The sequence below is a fragment of the Panicum virgatum genome, chromosome 5K (assembly GCF_016808335.1).
Source record: "Panicum virgatum strain AP13 chromosome 5K, P.virgatum_v5, whole genome shotgun sequence".
Classification (NCBI taxonomy): Eukaryota; Viridiplantae; Streptophyta; class Magnoliopsida; order Poales; family Poaceae; genus Panicum; species Panicum virgatum.
In genome coordinates this window covers 57,590,754-57,613,687 of record NC_053140.1, presented here as the reverse complement: position 1 = coordinate 57,613,687, position 22,934 = coordinate 57,590,754, and the positions used below count along the sequence as shown (strand labels likewise).

Below are 22,934 nucleotides of genomic sequence, written 5' to 3'. Positions count from 1 at the left end.
TATCGAGCAGTGTAGACTGGAGAGACGGTGGCAGGGAGCCTTCGGCGATGGGCCGACACGAGGCTCAGTGATGTAGATGCATCGGGTTCTGGAATCTAGCCTAGCAAAACAATCGCTCATAGGAGGCCCATTTAAAGCAGTAAATGCGGCCCGGCCCAAATAGACAGGCACAACGTGACAAGGAGAAGCTTGCAGTTGCAGATAATTTTGGATGGCATTTTATGGCTCCAATTTCTCCGACGTCTTCCTCCAGCTCTGCAGCCTCCTCAGCTCCGACCGGCTGAAACTGGACGGGCAGCGGGACTGCGGGAGCCACCTCCATGGCCTCGGCCGCAACCCTCCCCAAGCTTCTTCAGTCGAGGCGAGGATGCCGCAGCTACTTTCAGGTCCCGCTCTCGCACTCTCCCTAGTGAAGGTTCAGTTCATCGGTTGCCCTGTTGATTACTTCCAGCAATTGCACTAGCCCTAGGCCGCCGGCACTCATCTCGGCATTTTCAACCCTCAGGTGATCGACCCAGTTCGTGCGCGCATCAACGTATGCGGTGCCTGCAAGGGCCGGATACCCGCGCGGGGGTAAACTGAACTTCTTCCCTCCCCCTTTGCAGCTTGTCACTTTCAGAGTCTCGGTCTTCAGTGTTCAGGCTTGCTTTCACAGGTTGCTTGTTTCCAGTGGAGGAACGGGTTTGAGGCACACATTCCATCCGGTGTCTGCAGTTGGATCAGGTGATATGCGATTTCTGCTACTGCGTACAGGGCCGGCCTTACTGTTCACAGTTTCAGACATTGCTAATGTCCTCAAGAAATGCACGCAGGCCGGGACTCGTCGATCACTGAGGCCGAGAGGAAGAGCGACCTGTCGCTGGAGAACGTCAAGACGTCCATCGTGTCGCGCGACGATGAAATGATCAATGTGAGCTCGCCAACTCGGTTCAGGCATGTTAAAGCCGCCCATACCTGCACCTGAATCTTTCAATTTGATCTGGCCATGTCAATTTGTATGCAGGTACGAGTACAGTTGCCTGGGAAGGCAACGCAAAAGATTTTTGATGAAGCCCTAACATTCTTGGCTCGTGATGCACCGCCGGTTCCTGGTTTCAGAAAGTCCAAGGGAGGTACTGAAGCGCCTCATAATCTCTCTTCATATGATGACATTCTTGCTTGACATTTGCGTTCATGTTTTCTTACAAGGATCATTTCATATTTGCTTTCACGAAGTAATTCAAACTTCTGATATTTTTTCTGCTTCCTTTGCATGGACATTCGTTGGCTGTTTGTAGGGAAAACATCAAATGTAAGTGCCTGCAAACCTCAGTTTTTCCTGTACGTCACCCTTTTGATTGCACGGTTTCCCTTTTGTTTCACGCATATGCATTCACTTGAAGATCCCAAGTGCAAAACCATTCAACAGCGTTTTATCAACCTTCAAAACATGAGATGCTCTTTAAGATAACCCATACTCTTTTTCTGAAACAAAAGTACACACTATTGTTTCAATCAACTTCTCAATCAAAAACGAGTACAAGCAGCTGTTGGCAACTAGATTTCAACCGCTAGTGTCGGCTACTAATTGAGATCAACTACTGGTACGGCCTGACAAAAAGTGCAATCCCAAGCTTGCACAGCATAATCTTGTTGTCTCTAGTCCTTCAGCAACCACTGAACACAGCTAATGATGTTGCTGCCTTCAGATACCCAGCAGCATCCTCCTGCAGATGCTCGGCAAAAGCCGGGTCACCAAGTTCGTCCTTCAGGAGATACTCACCATCACCATCGAAGAATTTATCAAGAAGGTGAATGCCAATATAGATAACACTTTGCAAAATTAATCCTGTGTAGTATATTGGTAGCCTGGTAGGTATAACACTGACTTGCTACTGATTCAGGAAAACCTCAAGGTGAACCCAGAGATCAGGACGACCCAGACCGAAAGCGAGATGGAGTCGGTGTTCACGCCGGGTTCGGCATTCGTGTTCAATGTTGTCCTGCAGCTAGAAAAGTCCGACTCTGATGAGGATTCAGAGGAGCAATCTGAATCTTCAGAGTAGAAAGAACTGGCTATCCCCTGCATACATTTATCACCCCATGTGCTATCTCTTATGAATGTATTAATTGGAAAGTCGTAGCAACTGTTTTGATCTTGCAAGTTGCAACTGAAACATTTCTGAAGATATGAATAGCCGCACTGAACATGAACACACAGAGAACACATGCTTCAGAACCTGTTGCAGATATCATTAGCAAACTGTGCATGGGGAGGCCCATGCCAACAATGAGACACTGCAGCTCCAGCTTGTAGCACGCTATAACGAAATCTTATCCACTTTGTCTGGAGTATCATCCGTTGACACCTTGGCTTCCAACTACCCGATCAATCATTCGGGGTGCCACCCCCCGCCTCCCAAGGTTCACACTCCCCCACATCAGCAGTGACCTGCCAACTGCACATATTATTCCTTCATTTTTTTCAGAGAAAATCAGCTGCATATTCTGGGTGAAGAAAAAGACCCTAAAACATCTGCAACTCTGATTCCATGATCCATAAGAATTCCCTGTCTTCACAGTGTTTCGCAACTTCCTGACACAAATATTTCAGTGCTGAAATGTTCACCTCATGGATAGTAGCCACATCATTATACCAGAAAGAAGTCAGTTCACTAAGAGACATGATTGGACTCAGGACCTGGGATGATTTGGACTACCACCAATATTCCTGTCACGCTTCCAGTACAATTACTTTACTGAATAGTGACCCTTCAATCTCCCAACCAACAGAATTGCTAAATCATAAATAGTTACTATGAAGTTTAGAAATACATGTCAGCATGTAACCATATTTCCTTTTTTGTCTGAGCAGGGCTTAGAGCCACAGCAACCCAGCTGTCAGGAATCTTATATAGTACAATTTTTGAAGCATTGCGAATGCAGACACTCTGCTTGTTAGAGAATGGTTCTAGCATGCATTGGGTTCTCAACCCCCTAACCTGTGCTCTTTCTTCTTGTTTATATCATTTTTTATGCAAAGAATTGTATCGATGATTTGGGAGACAAATTAGCCGAGGCAGATTAGGTACCAGCTTACTAGAAATCATCATCGATTCAGACGAATCATTATACAGATAAAGAAGTGGGTGCCGAAATATCTGCACAAAATTGTGACATACACGCTGGCCTAGAGTCAGTGACAATGGTGTTTAGTTGTAGAGGGTGACCAGTCGCGGTCCTCAAAGGTGCAGCAACCTCTCGTTGAAATCGAACACGGTGGTGGTTTAACCACCCAAGTACACACATCAAATCTTGCCACCACAAAAGTTAAGGCTCCCACAAAAGAAGGCATGCACTACCATTGACTATGATTAATTTTAGTACATAGGAGTAGCCTTTTTAGAGGCAGTTGATTGCATTTTTTCTGGATTCCTTTTTGAAAAAAAAAATTCCTTGAAGGGTGATTTCATTGTGAATTGATCCAATATATCTTCGAGTGTAATTTTTTATTTAATATTTAAAAAGGAAAAAAGAAAAGCAAGCTTTTCAACATGATCAAAATTCAAAAGTGACCCATTAGTACGATAGAACCATATGTTTCCACGACAAAGGTAGCCAATGAGTACACTCATTCGTTGCTGTACTTAATATGCAACACGACATGTCTTAAGCACCATTATACTGATGGACATTTTGGTTAGCAAAGCAAGTACCAATTATATTGCTTCAGGTATCAAGCTACCATACTTTACAAGCATTTGTACCGTTATATTTACAATTTTCACCCCATTGTTCCAACAAAAAAACAATTTCAAATTTTCAATAAACAAAAAGTATGATTGCTTCTAATAAAGTTTACATTTATATGCAGCTCACAAGCAACACAGCGACCCCTTCCTCACCTAACCACACGGCATGGATGAAGAAACCAGTCAAAAAAAAAAAGAAAAAAAAAACAGAAAGGCAAAACAAACTGTACAATCATGACATCAGGAAGAACAAAGCAAAAGGAGTTTTAATCACACCACTGCCTAGCGCCTGCCCAGAGTTAACACAGTTACCTAGAGCCCAACTCAGACAAGAGAGGCCGTAATGCTTACAATCAACACAATGCCGTATCAGTATTCTCTTCGGAATAAAGAAGAAAAATAATTTTCAGTATTAAAGAAGAAGATTTTTCAGTATTAGCGTGTCAGTATCAACTCATACCCACTAGCAAGAGCCATGAGTGGAAGCTATCCATTGTCCACTAACCCCACAAACCCAATCACTCACTCATCATTGGACCCCATAAATAAACAAACGAACTGCAAAGCATGGAGCAGAAAGAACTGCGGAAATGGTAAAATAGCTTGTAATATTAGTATAATAAAAAAGGGGAAAGGCCATCTCATTTTAATATATTTCTTCTCCCCTCTTCCCTCTTCTTGTTCTTGGAGTTGTTGGTCTCCCCGGAGGAGCTAAAAGGCCCCGCCTTTTGGCTCGTTCTCAGACTCACCACCTGCTCCAAGAAAAGCTTCCCGGGAGATGGCGCGCACCGAGAAGATTGCCGGTGATGGCTGCTCCGGCGGCGAAGGCCACGTAGAGGTGGAGGTCGGCGTGGGGATGGACGGCAAGGGGGTGATTGAGTGCCGGATATGTCAGGAGGAGGGCGACGAGGGCGCCATGGACTCACCCTGCGCCTGCGCTGGCACGCTCAAGGTGAGCCCTCTGCTCTGTTTATCCCTCCCTCTTTGCAAGTTTTCCTTCTTTTGCCTGGATGTCGAGGAACCGAGGTGAGTTAAAAAGTAGTAGTGGTTGGTAATTTCGTAGTAAAATTATGGTGATTGTTTGCTATATTCTTCATGGACCTGGGTAGATTTTAAGATGAAACTTCTGCTATGCTTGAAGTTTTATTTACCATTTCTTCTGGTCACTACGTTTTTATTTGGAAAATTTATTTTGTTTATGTTGATGGCTTGATGCTATGCTCATCCTGCTTCCTTGTTTATTGAATTATCTTAGTGTTCTTTATTGTGGACATCTCTGATAGCTCTAGGGTTGGCTGCAATCTAGGAGCACCGAAGTTCTATTAAGTGGATTGTTTTATCGCGTCAACCAAAGTTGAACAGTGTTATGTTACAGTATTTCATCTGTTCATTTGGCCTTCGTATTTGCAAGATGCTCTGACAATGTTTAGGTTGTCTAAACAGTATCCTCATGATTGAATGAATTCTAGAAAGAGTGTTTTTGTTGTTGGAAACATTATATTATTCTCTCCTCATCCAAATTGTCAATCTCTAGAAAATGGGGGGCTATATAGCATCTTCTAGAACAACATAACATTAGCATCTTCTATATAGCCCCCCATTTTCAGCTGTCCAATAAACTTTTTTCTCCTTGATGTTGTTCTACACGTGACTTAGGTGTACTTGTTGAAGGAAATGCTAATGTTATGTTAACCTATTGTTGTTGGTTGTATGCAGTTCGCCCACAGGAAATGCATACAGAGATGGTGCAACAAGAAGGGGAACATTACATGTGAAATCTGCAACCAGGTCAGTGTTTCTGTTATTCTGTTACAAAACCTAACTTTCAAATTTTCTTTTCTATTAATGCCGTGTAGCAAAACTTCCCTTCTCAACAAAAAAAATGCCATGTGGCATATCTTTTCTAGATAATGCCATGCGACTTTGACTTTTGCAGCCTTTTCAGTCTATCTGCTACTTGATTTTGGTAGGCCTAGATGAGTAGATCTAGTATGTTTATGAGCGATCCAATTTCAGGGCATCTGCTTTGCAGAAGAAATAAGGAAAATGGGGGAAATTATACGTTTCTTATTGTTGCTGTAATTGCTGAAGAAGTTTTCATATTTGTTCTTTTAATCTGCCTGCAGGTCTACTCACCAAATTATGTCCTCCCTCCACCCAAATGTTGTTCAGATGAAATGGATATCGATCCTAGGTACTCATGGGATACAACAATTCTTTATGCTTTGATCAGTTTGCATGAATCAATTCTTTCAAAATAAAAAGAAAATGTTGAAATCAGCTATTTCTTTGGAGCAGATTGCAGAATGTGATCCTATCATTTCATCCGCAGTTAAAGCAGAGTAGTTGTTTCCCCCCAATTTTTCAATAGAGGAGCAGATGTTTGCAGTCCAGTTTCTGGATATTATTGTGGTTATTCTGAATCCACGGCTTTTATATTAACAGGCAAAACTGGGTTGGAAGAATCGATACTCATGATGATTCTCATTTTTTAGCCATTGCCATCGCAGAGCAGCAGCTGCTGCAAGCTGAATTTGAGGATTGTGTATCCACAAGTTCTAGTGGTGTTACATGCTGCCGAACCATTGCTTTAATTGTATGTCAAAGAAGCTTCTGTTCATAATTTTTTTTTCTTAGTTGTTGTGGAAGATGGAATCTAATATTGAATTTATTGCAGTTGATGTTCCTTCTGCTTGTGCGCCATGTAATTGTCATTGTGAGGGATGTTAGCATGCTACAAGATGCAACAGTGCTGTTCAGTGTGAGTTCGACAGACCTATCTCATTATTACATTTGATATTAACATGTCCTGTTAAGATGATTCGGTCGGCTTCTTTTGAAGTATCATATAGTGATGCATTTGCTGTTAACATGGTCTGCTAAGTTTCTGCGATCTGTTTTATTGTAGTATAATGCTGAAATAGCATAATGCAGCATTATACTTGACATAAATTGCACTACTGAGTATAGCAAATTCTCGAGATAAATTTCATTAGCAAGGGTTTGATTAATCATTTGTTGGAAGTCTGAGTCAGCTTGATTTGCTCATAACTGATCGCATTCCACTTCTGCATTCGTTGCTCAGTCCATAGTGGGATTGGATTTTCATTTTTTTCATTTTCCATGTACACCATTTATGCAGGACATTAAATCTTTTCCTTATTTCAGGCAACGCTTCAGTTTGCGGGATTCTTTCTTCCCTGTTATGTGATAGCACGTTCTTGCTATGCTTTGCAACACCGGAGACGAAGACAGGTATACTTCCCAGATACAAGAGAAATTTATGACCAATCTATTCCAAATCGAGTGAAAGCTGCTGGATTTTTGAACTTGGGCTTTTATGACTTAGGGTAGTGGGTATATGGACATTTGCATATCTGGAATGTGAGCCATATTCTTCCATGCTACATGAAGCCATCTTATATACGTCATCAGAAAATGTTCCAGAATAGAAATCTGAGAAAGCAGGAACTGCATTGTATTTATCAAGTTACCTTCAGCAGCATTATTCTATCAGTTAGATCTATTTGCATGAAAATTTTGTTCTCTGAGTTTTACCTGTAACCCTCGCTAAAAACAGCCTTCTAATATTCCTTAGGTATTGTTCACTTAAACCCAGTGTTGCTCGATTGAACACCTCTGGTTCCATTAAAAATCCAGTATCTGCTTTCTGCTGTACGTGGAGATGCATGTTACTGTTTATTTGTAGAAATACATGGGCAATATATCCCCAAAAGAAAGCTGACTAACTTCTTGTTCTGGTTCTCTCTACAGGTATAGGGACTTATCTGAACCTTGAAGAACACCAAGACATACCAACTGAAAGTCTGAAACTCCATCTTGGCACCAGGCTACCAAGTAACCAAGATGAGAGCCTGTAAAGTAACGCTTCCCGTTACTTGGATTGGAGCCACTGCGAAGCATTTGGTTTCTCCCCTGAAAATGTAGGCGGTGTAGGACACGATGTAGCGAAAACAGCCCTCGTAAAGCTCAACTGTACATACGAGAACAAGGCCTTTTTACAGCTGCAAAACATGTAACCTCACACATTTCTATTGCAAATAAAGAACAAGGAATGACCGCCCACCAGTTCAGACGAGTAGAATTGAAAACGTAGGAGCACTTCTCTTCTCAGCCGAGCGGAATCGAAAACGTAGGGGCGCTTCTCTACTCTGTTGCAGACAGTTTATGCTTGTACTGTTCACAGACAGTTTATGATGGCTCACAATTTCCATGCTGCAGACAGTTAAGATGTTATACAAGTCCAGCGGTTCCTAAAACGGCTCGGATTGGAAGCAAAATACTGTTCAAATTGGAAACAATAGATTCCATGTGCAGATTGTCCTGAAATGGTCCAGTTTTGGGCACGAGATTGTGTGCCTTTCCATTAAAATAGAGGAAGAGGTCACTGGGCCAAATGTGGAAATGCATATGCCAAAAGAATTTTTGGATTCTTTTACACTCTTCATTTCTATATGTCATTTGCGCACCAAGTCGGTTAAAAATGCTTTCAACCGTTTGATCTTCATCATGCGGTGACCACTCTGTCCGCTGTTTCACCCATCCGCTGTAAAAAAATCTTCCTTCGCGAAACCTCGAGCAGACCTGACGCTCTAGCCGATTTCTCCGATAGAAAACAAAAGAGTTAAATACACCAGCGGCCCTCGAACTTGTCCTCAGGTGCCACTTAGGTCCACGAACTCACAAAATCGAAATCTGACACCATAAACTTGTTAAGTTGTGCCACTTAGGTCCATAACTCTTCAAGGGGTATGAATATATACAAAAAACCCCTTCTTTTTTTCCCTCCTCTCACCACGCCTCCTCCCCCATCGGCCACACGCCGGCGCGCCCCCTCCACCCCACCGCCGGCGATTGGCTGGCGCGCACCCCTCCTCCCCGCCTCGCCGCGCCGGCCCTCCACGCTTCCTTTTCCCCACTGCGCCCTCCTCCCTTGCTCGGTACCCTGCGCGGAGCGGCGGCGGGGCCTCGCTCCCTCCCCTTTCTCACGGCAGTGGCGGCGGGTCCGGCTCTGCTCCGCCGCTCACTGCCATCCGCCGGCCCCGCCCGCAGCCACACCACGTCGGATCCATGTGGGTGGCGGGAGCACGTGGCTGGAGCGGCGGCCGGCGTGCTGATCTGCGTGCGGCGGCGGCGGGCGCGAGCGGCCTGCGCAGGACCGGCGGCCGGGCGGGACCCCCCTCTCCGCCGCGCCTCTCTCCTCTTCGACGGCGAATACGGGCGACAAGGGCCGCACGCGACCTTCCCGTCCCCCATGCCTCGAGCTCCGCCGGGGCCCTCGTCGCCGCCGCCCCACCTCGAGTGACACGACAACGGCCGTGGCCTGCGCGCAGCGCGGCCAGGGCCTGCGCGTGGCAAGGAGCCTCCAGTGCGCGTGGCCATGGCGGCGCGGCGGCCACGCCGCAGCCCATGGAGGTTCGGCGGCTCGAGCTTCGCCGCCCGCAGGGAGGGCGCCGGAGCCAGGCGGCGGGGTCCGAGGCCGCCGCGGCGCTAATGCCGCTGCTCGCGCTTGCCGCGCATGCCGACGATGATGGCGGCGGCGAGTCGAGGCCGCGGCGGTGTCGCCAGCGAAGGTGGATGTCGGGGTCGGGGCATGGAAGGCGTGGCGGCGGCAGGCCATGGAGGACGAGGACGGGCGTCGCCGCAGGGCGCTCGTGGCGCAACCACCGAGAAGTGATCGAAGAGGTGCTCGTCGCGGCCGTCGGTCATGAGCTCGCGGGGCATGGTGACCATGCCGTCCGGACCTGTCTCGAAGGCCCTGGCGGATGCTATCGTGTAGGCGGCCTCATGGCACTCGTCGGCCGCGATGATGCCGCAGATCTTGGCGAGGCAGGCGTCGCTGTTGCGCGCAGTGCGCCCGGCTGTTCGGGCGTGGGAGACGAAGGTGGCGCGGTCCTGGAAGGCGCCGTAGATGAGGCTGTGGTAGGGGCCTTGGCGGAGGACGCCGGCGCTGGGCCGCGGGTCCGAAGCCGCGGCGACGCTGCTGCTGCTCGTGCATGCCGCCGCTGCCGCCGCCTGTGCGGGGCCGACGCCGCGGGGGCGCAGGGCGGCGACCGCGTGTGGGCCATGGCGCTCAAGGTTCCCGTCCTCGTGTGCGTGCGTGACGCTGGGTGCTGCCTACCCGTGTTGGGATGTGAAGGTAGAAGATGACTAATTTGAAGGGTTTTTTTTTCATATAGTCATGCCACGTGGCGCTACGTCAAGGGGTATGGATTTAAGTGGCACAACTTAACAAGTTCAGTGTTGGGGATTGGACCTTCGGGTCAAGCCCTCACCCTCGGAAATGCTCCCTAACCTGTTTGCAGGGCCACAACGAAATGGAGCCAAGCGTACCCGAAGATATCGGATGAACACTAAGGAGCGCAAGCTCGAAGACCATGACCTTCGGGCCGAAAGATATCACGTTCTGAAGGCCGAAGGTAACGGAAGGCTGCCCTGAAGCGCAAGCGCAAACACCAAGGCCTTCGGTCCGAAGGATACCTACCACCTTCACCGCGCCGAAGGTGACGAACGGCCACCCAGAAACATAAACTCGAAGATCAAGACCTTCGTTGATGGAATCTTCATGGCCCAAACCCTCGGAGGAACCCGAAGGTTATAGCAACCTTCATCGACTGAAGACATGTGAGTAAAACGTGAATATGAAAGAAGGTCGGAGTTGTACACCTTCCGAATACGTGAGAAGGTCGGATTTGTAAACCTCTCACATTGTAATTTTACCCCGAAACCGGCTGAGAGTGGGCTGTAAATGAGCTGGGAGGGGGCAATTTAGGTAATCCTGGCCGAGGGCTAGGGGTATAAATAGCCCCATCTCTCCACAGTGTAAAGGGTTGAATTTTCTGATTATTATTGGAGAGTTCGACACATACTTTCACTTTCATCTTACTATTCATGCTCTCTGTTTGTGCATCTAAGAAGCAAAGATCCCAACATTTAGAATATTAGATTTCGATTTTGCGAGTTGATAGGCCGCTGGTGTATTTAACTCAGAAAAAACATGCCCTTCTCCCCTGTTGCAAATCCCCCTATGTTTAGCTTGGATTACCTCACTGAATTTCTAATTTGCAGGTTGCGTGCGCGTGCCCGGGGATGAGGAAGAGGATGGCGTCGACGGACCTGGAGTACGAGTTCAACTGGGACGGCAATGAGTCGCAGTATGACGCCCAGTCACTCCACGGCCACATGGCCTACGGCCGTGGAGGCGACCTTAACAGCGTCCAGCAGCCTTTCCAGCTGAGGCCTGGTATTTTACTCTATTGCATGGTATTTGCGTTTCTACATCCCCCCTGGATTTCCCAGTACATCAGCCTCAAATCCTCTCCTTTCTTTTGATTCTTACATCTTGCCACGTACTTTGATTGACTCCTGAACGCCCCTGCTGCATTCCATATAAGATATAACTCTGCAACTCCTTGCGTTTAAAAATTTATTAATCTCGCTCTTTTTCAAGATCTGGTTTATGCTTCGTTCTCAACTTCAACTATTTTTTTTAATAAACAGATCACCATATTTGCTGCCAGTCCTAACGGATCTACACAAGTATGGCTCCACATCTTTACTGGTGAGAACAGTAATTGCCCCTCCCCTTCCCCTCCCTTCTACTTCTTTTACTGGGTTTCATGGTGTACCATCGTTCGCAAATAGATTTTCTTCTTTTGCTTTCCTTCTCTGCAGGTTGTCGTAGCTGCTCTGCTTGCTTGCAGATCTGACAATTAAGCACGGTCCGCCAGCATTTGAGGTAAGCAGGTTTGCCATAAACTCCAATGTCATTCTCTTAAAAAAAATAGAGTTACTGGTTCAGTTCTTTGCCCGTTATTGCTGTGTTCTGAGAACTCATTCTGTTAGTTCACGAACCATTTATGGTTTTGCTCTACTTGCTTCAGAGTTGGAGATTCGTACTCCTGCGAGTTCCAAATCGGAGATACAAATCTCTGTTAGATTGACTTCATCATACCTGGTAACAAAAATAGTACTGCTCTTATTCCTTCTTCCTATTTAAACTTGGGTTTTTTGGATTCATGCCATTACAATTTTCGAAGTTCTGAGATATGCCATTACCATTCACCTATTTCGAAACTTGCCATTACAATTCTCTCATTCTTTGAACCGTGCCATTTTATACGTCTTTGATGCTCTTGGACCCACTCGCAGACCCGTGTATTTTCGTATGGTCCAAAATACCCCCTGGTGCTTCTCTCCTTCACTCAATGACAGTGTGGGGCCCACACGTCAGCTTCTCCTTCAACCTCCGGTGCTTCTTCTTCCTTCTACCCCCAACACCGGGACTGGTGGCCCGCCCGCACAGGACTCCTCTGGTGGCCGCCCGCCCACCCAGGAATCCTTCCCGGCGAACTGCTGCTCATGGTGGAGGTGGAGGCGCCGCACGGGTCCGCGTTCTGCGCGAAGATGGCGTGGCGGCCGGGGTCATGCGGCGGCGGCCCGCGAGGCCGAGCGCCCGTGGCCTGCAGGGCTCGCGGCGACAGCAGTGTAGCGGCCCGCGCCCCCGAGCGCCCGCGGCCTGCAGGGCTCGCGGCGACGGCGGCGGCGGAGCAGAGGATGCCGAGGAGGACGACGAGGTCGTAGGACGCGCGGCAGGAGAAGACCCGCGCCGAGGCATGGAGAGGGGAAGGCGGCGGTAGCCGTAGGTCCCGTAGATTAGCCCGCAGGTGCAGGACGCAGTCCCAGCCTCGTGTAGCATCTTGACTGGCTAGTTGGGGACGAGACGAAATCCGGCGAGGGGAAGGGTTGGCTGGCGGCGAGGTCAGGTTGGGGAGCACCAGGGCGGCGAGCGCTACCTTTCGGTGGCTTCGGTGGATGCTGGGGTGGCCGGGAAGGGGGTCGTTGGCGGTGGCCAAGGCTCGGCGGCGGTGCTGTGCGGCGGCGACGGCACTCCGGCGAGGGGAAGCGGCAGTGATTGGGTGGACGAGCTTCAGGAGGTCGGGTGCGAGCTAGCTATGGGTTGATGGGGGCATAGGGAAGCCGAAGGGGGGTCATCGGCGTGCACAGGGCTCGGCGGCGGCAATGGTGGCCGGGGGGCGAGCTTGGCGCTCGCGCAGGGGCTTGAGCTGGCCTTTAATAGGCGCATGAGGGGAAGGGAGGAAGGAGTGGTGCGGCCAGACGCTCGGCATTAGGCGCCGGGGCGGCGTGCAGGGGCGCCGGCGAGGCGTGCGGCCACGATGGAGTTGTGGAGCTGCTGGCGTGGGAGGAAGGGAGGAAGAAGATGGCGTGGGGCCCAAGTGTCAGCCAGTGGAGAGAAGAGAGGCAGCAGGGGCATTGTGGACCATACGAAAATACGGAGGTCTGCAAGTGGGTCCAAGAGCATCAAAGACGTATAAAATGGCACGGTTCAAAGAATGGGAAAATTGTAATGGCAAATTTCGAAATAGGTGAATTATAGTGGCATATCTCAAAACTTCGAAAATTGTAATGGCATGAATAAAAAAACCCCTTTATTATTTGGTTCTTATTTTTTTCCCAATTGCCAAGAAAGAAAAATGAATGTTTAATGCTAGGTTGCTGCATACATTGAATTTGGTTTGCTAAGAAATCCTGAACCCTAAACCCAAAATTTTAAAATCTAAACCCTAAGCTCTATACATTGATTTTGCTGTGCTAAAATAAATTTTGATAAAAGCAAAGTTACCACATGGTTACTGTATTGTAAGTCTAATATAGTAACTACTAAATTAGACCTAGAACTACAGAGGAACAATATTAATGCTTCTCTAATGTCCTTTTTAGAATTTAATTTAAGCTTAAGATGGTTTAATTATTTACTGCTGCCCTGTTAGTCCATAAATTATGAAAAATATATAGTAGCTCACTTAATGCATCTATAGTTTACATATCACCAACCATTTTCACTAAACACAATATATTTAAAAAAGTGCCCAATTGAACCACGAAAGATAATACATTCTTTTTTTTGGCATATATTTTGATTGCAGCTTACATTTTCCTGACGGTATTTTTTCTTTCCGGAGGCAGCCAATGTCTCAACTAAATTGAGCCTAAAAAATAATCACTAACCAAGGTAACACCATGCAATCAGTTACACCAATTGCTTATAACACTCATCCCACAATTAAACATGACCCTATAATCATGACATTTAGTGTTGATTCATGTTAATTTCGAAGTACATTCTTTGTCCATGCAGGAACCAATGATGAAACACTACTTTCCAAGCAAAGCAAGAGTCTTTATCCACTTAATCCTCGCTTCTGCCAATTAGCGGTACAACCTTCTATGTACCTTCTGGTTTAATATGGTTGCCGGCCTAATTTCATCTTAGTTGTTTTGTTTGCCGTTCTGCCTATGTTTTCTTTATAGCTTATACTCTTCCTTTTTATTTACCCTTTTAACATTAACATCCAAGGATTCATTTTCTTGCTTGTAGATCTAACTTCATTTGATTGCTTTGCATTTATGTATACCGCCCAGTATTCCACCTCTATTATGCTTCCACATACACTCTGTGTGTCTAAAGATACAATGAAAACCTGAAGATTCATGTATTGATTGATTCGCCTTTCATGGCCAAGTTTAACTTTAGGTATAAATTTTCATGATACAAGTTCTGCCAGGTGAAAGAAAATTTGATTTGCTTACAACTCTACTGTGGTATTGGAATCTGCAGCTTCTTTATCGTTGGCTGGTTTTTATTCTGCAGATTGATAGCATCATGTCTACAAAGCTACATCATGAGAATGACACTAGCATGCGATTGAAATTTGAATTCCTTATTCATTTGATCGGGTGTCATCGAACCAATTGTTTAATTATGCTTTGTTTTACCTTGTGTTTGCCCTACAGTGCAATATTTATGATATTAATTTTGAAATCCCATGCTGAAGCTTTTCTTTCAAAAGGACAGTAACTTTTAGTTTGGTAATTGATGTTGCTTGATTCACTGCTGTTTAGGGTTCAATATCCTGTACTTATATTTTTGTTTGATGGCAATTCTTTGTCTAGGGGCTACTGATAAACCTCAAGAGTTGGATGGTGTTGTTCTGCCTCAAGAGTTGGTTGATGATGTTATTCGAAGACTGGTAAGATTTATCCCGACATATATGGAGTGTTACTGTTTTTTTGTTGGGCTAATAGTTTATGCTGCATGCATGAAAGATGCACCTGTTTCCTAGACATTTTTGCCTCAGTCTATTGTGGTAACCTGATAGTACTTGCTGAAACTGACAATGACAGAGAACCGCTTCACAAATTATACTAGCAGTTTTTTTGTGTTTGCCAGTACTTTCTTTTAGTAAATTAGATGGCTACTATAGAATCGTCTATTCATGTTCAAAATAAGATATGTATATATGCATCCAAAACATCTACTTTCAGGATTGGGTACTTTGCCTATTTTACTGGTGATGCGACATGTAATTCAGCCAAATTGTTGTGTCACTATTCTGTTCTAATGTTGTTTTAGTCAGTGAATGAGCCACGGGGTGGTAGATGGGCCTTGGGAACATTGTTGGAGCTTCTTAACTCAACTGCTGCCAGGAATTTTTTTCTGATAAAAAGTATATCTGCTACCATTCAAATAAAAAAATTGTGCAACTGCCAAGAAACACCAAAAAAAATACAAATTCTATGTACTTTACTGTCCCTTAAACAATTATATATCTAACTACTCTGTAGCTATAAAATAATTATCAATGAGATATGTACATAGCTTTATGTGCTTCTACCTTACTTTCCCTGGATCAGACATCAAAATAATACTTTGTTAAGTAGTCTATTATTACATAATCTATTAGATATAGATAATAAGGATAATCAGTAGTTTAGCTTAAAATATCCGGGTGCGCCAAGGCGCGCACAAAGCACTTCTCTCTTATAGCAATACTACCACGTATGTTATTATATTTATAATTTCAACCATGGCTCTTCCCTAGTAGAACGGGAACAACAAGAAGACTCCGACATGGTCAGACAATGCGATAGAGCTATATTTGAAGGTTAGTTGCGCATTTTTCATAATTCCTACAAAAATACAAAGAAAGATATACTTCCCTCTGATCGACTATATCCACATATACCATAGCTTAGTTAGACATGCTAATCAAATTTATTATTTATGTTTATTACAGCTCAAGTAGAAGATGAAAGAAGAAACAATAATCCACCCACTTTTCATGGCTTTGCATACTCTGGAGAAACTTCAGATGAGGAAGACCTCAATGACACCTACTATTATGCAGTTTAGCATACATTTCTTTTACTAGCCTGAAATAACAAAACTACTTTATAACATATACTTTATAACAAAACTATACATATTGATTTGTGAATTATATGCTTTTCCAAAATTACAGACTCCGTGAACCAAAAAATTGGTAATCTAACATACCAGGTGCATATTCATTCTACAACCTTATAGTCCCTTTTTTTTGTTTTGCTTTTTCTTTTAAAAAAGGAAACTAATACTGACTTCTTAATTCGCAGCCCCTCCAAAAGCACAAGACATCGAGACCTTCCCATCTGAAGCAAGTGGAAAAAAGCAAAATCATTCCCAAGACCCCAACTTATCTCCTATTTCTATGTCTTTACTTATGTATGTTTATAAAATTATGGGCTTATATATAATATAACTAGATATCTACATCTGAACTCGCTAGCCTATGAAAATATTGTGCATATTATTAAATTATACTACCCTATCATTATCCTATTGTCTACACAAAATACAGACTGTTCTGCATAAATCATACCAACCTGCAATAATACTTACCATAAATAAACTTATTATCTCCCATATATCATACAAAAAAAGAAAACACACAACGATAGCTTGGCGCGCGCAAAGTACTCGTTGAGTTATAAAGCTCCGGGTAACAACTAGTACTACAACTAATTTTCATGAATCACGGTGCCAGTTGCCCAGCTACCTGACTATAATTGGAACTGGATACAAGTATGCCAGAAATAACACTACAGAAGCTTCTTGTACAAACATTGGTGTACAGATGTCACACAGAATTTGATGCACATCTCATATCAGCTGCTTTTGCTTGCAAAGTACCAAATTCCATAGGGTTACTGAAACGTCAACATGGAAATGTTCAGGCATTTATGGCAGGAACTCAGCTGTCTGATTTCACTGGCTTCACTTTCTCCTTGAGAAACTGCCGAATGTGCTCCCGCTTCCAGTTGTCGATCCTGCAAATTTCAGTTCATCTTAGATTTCTAGTAAATGATCCAATGAACAAATGGGATGTTTCTACCATACATTATATATGCTCGATATACATGAACAAATATGCCAAATTAATCAGTACAATAGCAAACATCTATTATCATCTTTGGATCAATGGTGTGACGAGGGAAAATTCAGGCTATGTTAGCAATGACCTCAGCATACTACAGCAGCCCCATAAAGCACTCAAATACCAGTGAAGTAAGCATTTTTCTGTCCACGAATTTATATATACAAAGTAGTCCAGTCACAGTTTCAAAAAAAAAAATCCAGTCAGACAGTTATTGTAGCATTTGTAAGAAAAATCCAAGAATCTTCATCACTTTTCCAGATAACTAGAGGTTTAGTCTTTAGTTAAGTAGAACTTGCCTTATGGTCTCCTTTTGTTCTCCCTTGTCATCAAGCATTATGAGCTTTGGTGGAGAACCATACGATTAACGGGCTTCCACATAAGGGAAGTCATCTTTATCCTCTTCGAGGAAGCCAACAACTTCTGGATAAAACACCAGCTTTCTCATGCACACCTCAATAATTGCACCAGAGAATGTGAGCTGGCAATAGCAAACACCAGTTAGATGCTATGTCAGGGGAAAATGAAGAACTAGTACTTATGGAAATAAAGAACTAGTACTTATGGAACTTCTAACACTCATGCTCGTCCTAAAACCATCTATGAAGTCATGGTTACCAGACATTCTGGGCCTCTAACCTTCAAGTTGCCTTGATATGTCTCATGATTCTAGCATAAATAGATATAGCCCTTTTTAAAAAATGCTACATAACTAGCCATCCTATAAGATATAACTGTTATTCACATAAGTCAACTGTAAGAAATTAAGCACAAAGAGAACTATAGATCCAAAGACTTAAAAAGGCCACCAAAGCAGACTTTGTAAAAACAGCTGTTCCTTACAGTGAATCAACTGTAAGAAAGTATGCACAAAGAGAGCTATAAATCCAAGACTAAGGCCAGCATAGCAGACTAAAGGTAAAATGATTGTCTTCCTTACAGAGATTTATGGAATCCATAGTTTATACCTTGCTGATTGAATCATCTGAATCCTCAGTGCAACATTTACGGCAATCCTCCACTAGTTCTGTAGACAAACAAAATGCTGTTCAGATTGAAAACAGTCACATGGCATAACACGTGTGAAGAAAGAAATCCACCCTTTATAGCCTTTCCAATATAAGGTGACGTAAATCCTCAACTGAACAACAGATTTCATCCATGGAAGCAATGGACAAACTTGATAAAGTATAACCCTCCAAGTTAAGGAAAATGAATGTTCTTTCAAGTCCAGCTAGTTTAAGGAAAATATGATCAAACATAGGCAGTATTTTGTAGAAAGTAAACTATGGTTCACCAGTATCTGAGTAAAACCGGATCAAATGCTCATAGAGAGACCAATGAAAAGAGCAGACCCAAACAGTGAGGCTTCCTTACCAAATACCACAGGGAGCTACAAATGCTGAGCTAAGGGCAAGTTTCAGGTTTTTCCAGTCCAATTAGGACATGAATGATTTCTCCAGTTAGTTTTATAACCAGTTGCAGGCTTAATAAAGTAAATTTATCCTCATATTCGACGAATTAATGATCATGTGGATATCTGGCATGTACAATACGCATTACACATAATAATACCTTCTCCTGCTTTCAGATTTCTAATTGAAGTGCCATTGGTCTAAAATCAAAGTCCTATCTTGCCGTCCTAAACCTAAATCCTAATTAAGTTTCCCTGTATTTCTAAAAAAAAAAGTTTCCCTGTATTAGCGCTCCTGGCTGCAAGCAACGCAGATCCAGATCACTGCAGCAGATTTGACGCTCCAAATATGCGAAACTGGGATAAATTCACATCCGAATAGCTCCCCGATCACTCTTACGCCTTCCCGGTTCAGATCGCGAATCTCATCCGTAGCGCATAAAAAGCAGGCGCAGGGCAGAGGACGGCTCGGCCGTACCTTGGTCCTTGACGAACTCGGAGAGGGCGTTGCAGTCGGAGCAGAGGGCGAGGCCGGTGAAGCCCAGGTCCTCGCACTCCCGCGCCCCGAGCCGCTCCCCGTGGCAGAGGCCGGAGAAGCAGAGGAGCGCCACAGCGACGACGGCCGCCGCCACGGAGAGAGATCGATCCATCTGTCGTCTCACCTCCCGCCTTGGTCGCTCCCCACCAACGTATGGCCTGGACCTGCTGCCGCCAGTGGCGGATCCAGAATTCATGGACAGGGGGGCTGACATCCTTCTTCCTCCTCCAGCCCCCCCTCTCCTTTTTTTTCTCTTCTTCTTCCCCTCATTCCTCCTCTATTTTTCCTTAATGTGCAAGCATGTAGGGGGGCTGGCGCACCCCCAGCCCCCACGCTGGATCCGCCCCTGGCTGCCGCAAGCACCACCACCGCCACCGCGATGAGTCGACCACGCTGGATCCGCCCCTGGCTGCCGCAAGCACCACCACCGCCACCGCGATGAGTCGACGACGACGACGACGACGACCCCCAATTTTCCGAAAGAGGCCCGGTCGCGGGCCGCCTATATGGGCCGTTTCTGCAAGATGCAGCAATCTGGATTGGCCCACATAGCCCAGCCAAAGTAATTGCAGTTCGGAGGTCGGGCTACTGGCAGTCAAACCATCGCTCAAGCCCAATAATTATTTTTTTGTTCGGGAATAAAAAGATTTTTGTTCCGGAACAAAAAATTTTTTGTTCCCGAACAATTTTTTTTTATATTGCTAGAACAATTAAAAAATTATTCCGGAACAAAATACCTGTTTGTTGGACCGATTTAAACCCAAAAACATAAAATCTGGAGTGTGTGATAAGTCTGCTGGGAGTCACCCGTGTGAACCCCAACAGCCCCCGGAGTAGTACAGTATTTCTGAAGTCTGGAACTCTGAAGCCTGAACCAAGCCATCTTCTGTCAGCGCTCTCCAAAATTTGCGTGTGTATTGGGCAAATCTGAACAAGTTAGAAACCTGATACTGCCTTGACCCGGCAGCGGCAGGTGAAGCCAAGGCCCCCTCGGGGTCGGCAGGCACCATCCTCTTCCTCCTGATTCCTCAACTCTGAAAACCACCTGCTCGATCTACTCCTCCAAGGAGGCAGAGCAGCAGAGGCCCGGCCGGATTCTGAATGGCAAGGCCCACTGGTTTGCAACCTTGGATACAGAAATACGCGGTTTTTCTATTTTTATATTTTTCAATTTCGTTTTTTACAAAAATATATTTTTGTTTTTGAAATTTATAGAACTGCCGGGCGGCCGGCACCTGGCCGCCCCGCTGCCGGGCAGCAGGGGCTTTTCTGCAAAAAATTTGCATCCGGATCCCTGGAGGACCGGTCGCCCGGCAGCGGAGCGGCCGGCCCCCCCAGGCCGTCCGGCAGTGGGGCGGCTGGATCTGGCCGCCCGGCTGCAGGGCGACCACCTCTCATTCCCTTCTAAAAGGGCTGCCCCCCTCATTTGGTTCAAAAATTCCAGGAAAAAATACTCGTTCGTCGTAACACTATTTATACACCATATCATAGTCTAACAGTTCATTAGTACTGCAAAAGTGTGCTTGTATTGCAAGGTAGCATAGACGAAGTTTGAGTACAAAATATGAAAACCAAGACGATAGGTCCATAATGATAATAGAGAAACAAGTGGCAACAACTAACCACCCCTGCCATGCCGACCTCTCTTACGTTGTGCGTGTACGTGATCTGTAGGATAGCTATGACGGTCCGGTGGCCTCACGTCTCTGGTAGGATGGCGTAATAGAGACATAGGTGTATGCAAGCTGGGATCATCGTCCTGGGCATGCGTAGCAAACAACCGTGTAAAGTCGTCGAAGTTTGCCCGTCGTTGTCTTGAGACCACCCTACATATCACAAAAAAAAAATTAACCAACGTTCAATAGGTGAATGCAATTTCGTACAAATTATTGTAAGTACCTTGTGTTGGAGGTGGTGGTGGTTGTGGTGGATAGGAAGAAGCTCCTTCATATTCTCCTGGTGGCGGCATAGGGTGATACGAAGAAGGCCCCGCTCCGGTGAACTGTTGTGATCCTGAGTGTAAATAATAACATATGAGCATTCGACCATAAAACATAAGTAAATAAAATTATGCACCACATATTTACTTAAAGTCCCTGCAGCTGGTGTCATAGAGGTAAACTGGGTTCATTAAAATGGAGCTCCTTGCGAGGCACCTAGCCCTCCATAGGGCTGAGAACCGGGGTAGCCGTATCCTGTGTGGAGTCATATTTAAATACTACCTACAAACATACGGATCGGTAAATGTCACACCATACATTCGTACTGTCGGTGGTATGAGGGAGGCTGCTGCCATGCGGGACCACAAGGAACCGACGTCGACGCTTGCGACGATCCATAGAAATCCTCGTACTCCGTCCGCGTACCAAAGGCCTGAAGGATGCCTCGGGCTCTATCACGTTGAGTGGTCCAGGCCTCGAGTTGCGCCGGCATGCTCATCGTAGTTCTGCCGTGTGAGTTGTTGAACATGATGTACCCAAACAACCACAACAGGTATGCCTCGAGTGATCTAGTCACGCTGTACTCATCAGCATCGACTACCAATAGATCCGGCTGCAATGAAGTACGAACATTGAGAATAAGAAACACATGAGATATTTCAAAGCCATAAAATGCATCAACACATCGTTTTGTAGGAAGTTGTACCTGAAACTGTTGGAGCCATGACTTGGAAGGGCCTTTCGACTGTGGGTGCTCATTGAAATCTTCAGGATCAATCGTGGTGGCAACACCTACAAAACGTTGCTCAAGATCCTCCAGCCACGTAGAAGGTACCACGCGGGGCCCGACAGCGTCTCCGGTGATAGGAAGACCAAGTAGCATCGCAACGTCCTGCAGAGTCGGTGCCATCTCCCCACAAGGGAGGTGGAACGTGTGTGTCTCAGGTCTCCATCTGTCAACGATAGCTGAAAGTAGAGACCTGTCTAGCTTCACCAAGTCACTCTCAGCAAGACGAGCCACAGTGAGAAGACCTGCCTCACTCTGTCTGCATCATATAGTGCACAAACGTTAGTACATTATGTAACGAAATGTATAACGGATAAAAATAGAAAATAGACGACATATCACCTAGTCACCCATCGTGGGTCTACAGGAACCAACTCTGCAGGTGGATGTGGACGCAGCACGTTGAGTTGTTGGTGCTGAACCACAGCAAGGAAGGACCGGTGACCCGAGTCTATTATTGGGTCCAGCAACGCATGAGTAACCCGGCCATACCTACCACGTAAGATCAAAACAATGCAATAGAATCACACACATCTAAATTAAATAGTACCATCGTACAACACTATATGTCCATACATAATAAAATTATATTGTTACATGCTACCATCTGGTTCAATTACACATACATACATAATAAAATTATATTGTTACATGCTACCATCTGGTTCAAATACATATTCATACATAACCGTAACTAAATCCTTAATCTAATACTAATCACTACTAACATTAATTAATCAGATTCCTAATGTACTATATCAACGCTAATCACTACAAGTAACTACACCTAAACTTCAAAACTATATTTTTACCTTAACCACTATAGTACCACTAAATCCTTAATGTACCACCAATCACTCCTAATAATAATTAAAATGATTGCTAATCTACTGTGTCAACAAAAATAATTACAATATAATCTATTTGTAAAGTGTAGAAAATTTTAGTTACCTGCAATCGCCGGCTTGAAAATCCGGCAGGACTTCGCCGTTTCTCCTCTCTCCCTCACCCCTCCTCTCCCTCCCTCCTCTTTTTTCTTTTTTTCTGGATTTTTAGTGAGGCAAATGAGGGGTGGGGTGGCAGCCAAACCCTTATATAGTGGAGGGGAGGCGGTCGCCCCGCAGCCGGGCGGCCTGGGGGGCCGGCCGCTCCGTTGCCGAGCGACCGGTCCTCCAGGGACCTGGGCGCAAATTTTCTGCGAAACTTTTTGCAGAAAAACCTCTACCGCC

General features: G+C 45.3%; 3 protein-coding genes and 1 pseudogene across 34 annotated transcripts; 3 read left to right on the top strand and 1 right to left on the bottom strand.

The window, feature by feature from the left end:
• The first annotated feature begins 187 nt into the window (after positions 1 to 187).
• On the top strand, positions 188 to 2,206 carry LOC120710351. Of its 5 annotated transcripts, none has more exons than XM_039995976.1 (8): positions 188 to 415; positions 506 to 573; positions 656 to 723; positions 813 to 910; positions 1,004 to 1,112; positions 1,278 to 1,291; positions 1,689 to 1,790; positions 1,884 to 2,206. In XM_039995976.1, exons 1-8 carry the CDS (start codon positions 212 to 214, stop codon positions 2,043 to 2,045), a joined length of 825 nt encoding a protein of 274 aa, XP_039851910.1. In that variant the 5' UTR covers positions 188 to 211; the 3' UTR covers positions 2,046 to 2,206. The 5 variants fall into 5 exon arrangements, with proteins under 5 accessions (XP_039851910.1, XP_039851912.1, XP_039851911.1 ...); XM_039995978.1 differs by having other exon boundaries at positions 1,278 to 1,320; XM_039995980.1 differs by having other exon boundaries at positions 194 to 386.
• Positions 2,207 to 4,298: 2,092 nt separating this feature from the next.
• On the top strand, positions 4,299 to 7,820 carry LOC120710352. 4 transcript variants are annotated; one of them, XR_005689865.1, is made up of 8 exons: positions 4,299 to 4,683; positions 5,448 to 5,519; positions 5,858 to 5,925; positions 6,177 to 6,327; positions 6,409 to 6,492; positions 6,900 to 6,986; positions 7,330 to 7,406; positions 7,512 to 7,820. XR_005689865.1 is itself a non-coding variant. In XM_039995982.1 (7 exons), exons 1-7 carry the CDS (start codon positions 4,510 to 4,512, stop codon positions 7,521 to 7,523), a joined length of 648 nt encoding a protein of 215 aa, XP_039851916.1. In that variant the 5' UTR covers positions 4,301 to 4,509; the 3' UTR covers positions 7,524 to 7,820. The 4 variants fall into 4 exon arrangements, 2 of the variants coding, with proteins under 2 accessions (XP_039851916.1, XP_039851917.1); XR_005689864.1 differs by having other exon boundaries at positions 7,506 to 7,820; XM_039995982.1 differs by lacking the exon at positions 7,330 to 7,406 and having other exon boundaries at positions 4,301 to 4,683.
• Positions 7,821 to 10,760: 2,940 nt separating this feature from the next.
• LOC120710349 lies at positions 10,761 to 16,426 on the top strand. Of its 25 annotated transcripts, none has more exons than XR_005689845.1 (10): positions 10,761 to 10,995; positions 11,253 to 11,313; positions 11,427 to 11,490; positions 11,636 to 11,709; positions 13,700 to 13,785; positions 13,912 to 13,988; positions 14,727 to 14,803; positions 15,659 to 15,718; positions 15,851 to 16,113; positions 16,206 to 16,426. XR_005689845.1 is itself a non-coding variant. In XM_039995974.1 (5 exons), the coding sequence occupies exons 1-4, from the start codon at positions 10,842 to 10,844 to the stop codon at positions 13,984 to 13,986; spliced, it is 384 nt and encodes a 127-aa protein (XP_039851908.1). In that variant the 5' UTR covers positions 10,761 to 10,841; the 3' UTR covers positions 13,987 to 15,718; positions 15,851 to 16,426. The 25 variants fall into 25 exon arrangements, 2 of the variants coding, with proteins under 2 accessions (XP_039851908.1, XP_039851907.1); XR_005689862.1 differs by adding an exon at positions 15,187 to 15,280 and having other exon boundaries at positions 15,851 to 16,426; XR_005689843.1 differs by having other exon boundaries at positions 15,851 to 16,426.
• A 121-nt stretch (positions 16,427 to 16,547) lies between these two features.
• Positions 16,548 to 19,483, bottom strand: LOC120710348 (annotated as a pseudogene).
• Positions 19,484 to 22,934: the final 3,451 nt, after the last annotated feature.

Excerpts from the sequence above, each read along its gene's own strand:
- LOC120710351 (XM_039995976.1), top strand. The coding sequence starts at position 212 with ATGGCATTTTATGGCTCCAATTTCTCCGACGTCTTCCTCCAGCTCTGC. Across the intron at positions 574-655 it reads GGCCGGATACCCGCGCGGGG|GTTGCTTGTTTCCAGTGGAG; the intron begins GTAAACTGAACT and ends TTGCTTTCACAG. Across the intron at positions 1,791-1,883 it reads TCGAAGAATTTATCAAGAAG|GAAAACCTCAAGGTGAACCC; the intron begins GTGAATGCCAAT and ends CTACTGATTCAG.
- LOC120710352 (XM_039995982.1), top strand. The coding sequence starts at position 4,510 with ATGGCGCGCACCGAGAAGATTGCCGGTGATGGCTGCTCCGGCGGCGAA. Across the intron at positions 5,926-6,176 it reads GAAATGGATATCGATCCTAG|GCAAAACTGGGTTGGAAGAA; the intron begins GTACTCATGGGA and ends TTATATTAACAG. Across the intron at positions 6,493-6,899 it reads ATGCAACAGTGCTGTTCAGT|GCAACGCTTCAGTTTGCGGG; the intron begins GTGAGTTCGACA and ends TCCTTATTTCAG.
- LOC120710349 (XM_039995973.1), top strand. The coding sequence starts at position 10,842 with ATGAGGAAGAGGATGGCGTCGACGGACCTGGAGTACGAGTTCAACTGG. Across the intron at positions 11,016-11,252 it reads GTATTTTACTCTATTGCATG|ATCACCATATTTGCTGCCAG; the intron begins GTATTTGCGTTT and ends TTTAATAAACAG. Across the intron at positions 11,747-13,200 it reads GCTCTTATTCCTTCTTCCTA|TTTATTATTTGGTTCTTATT; the intron begins TTTAAACTTGGG and ends TAAAAAAACCCC.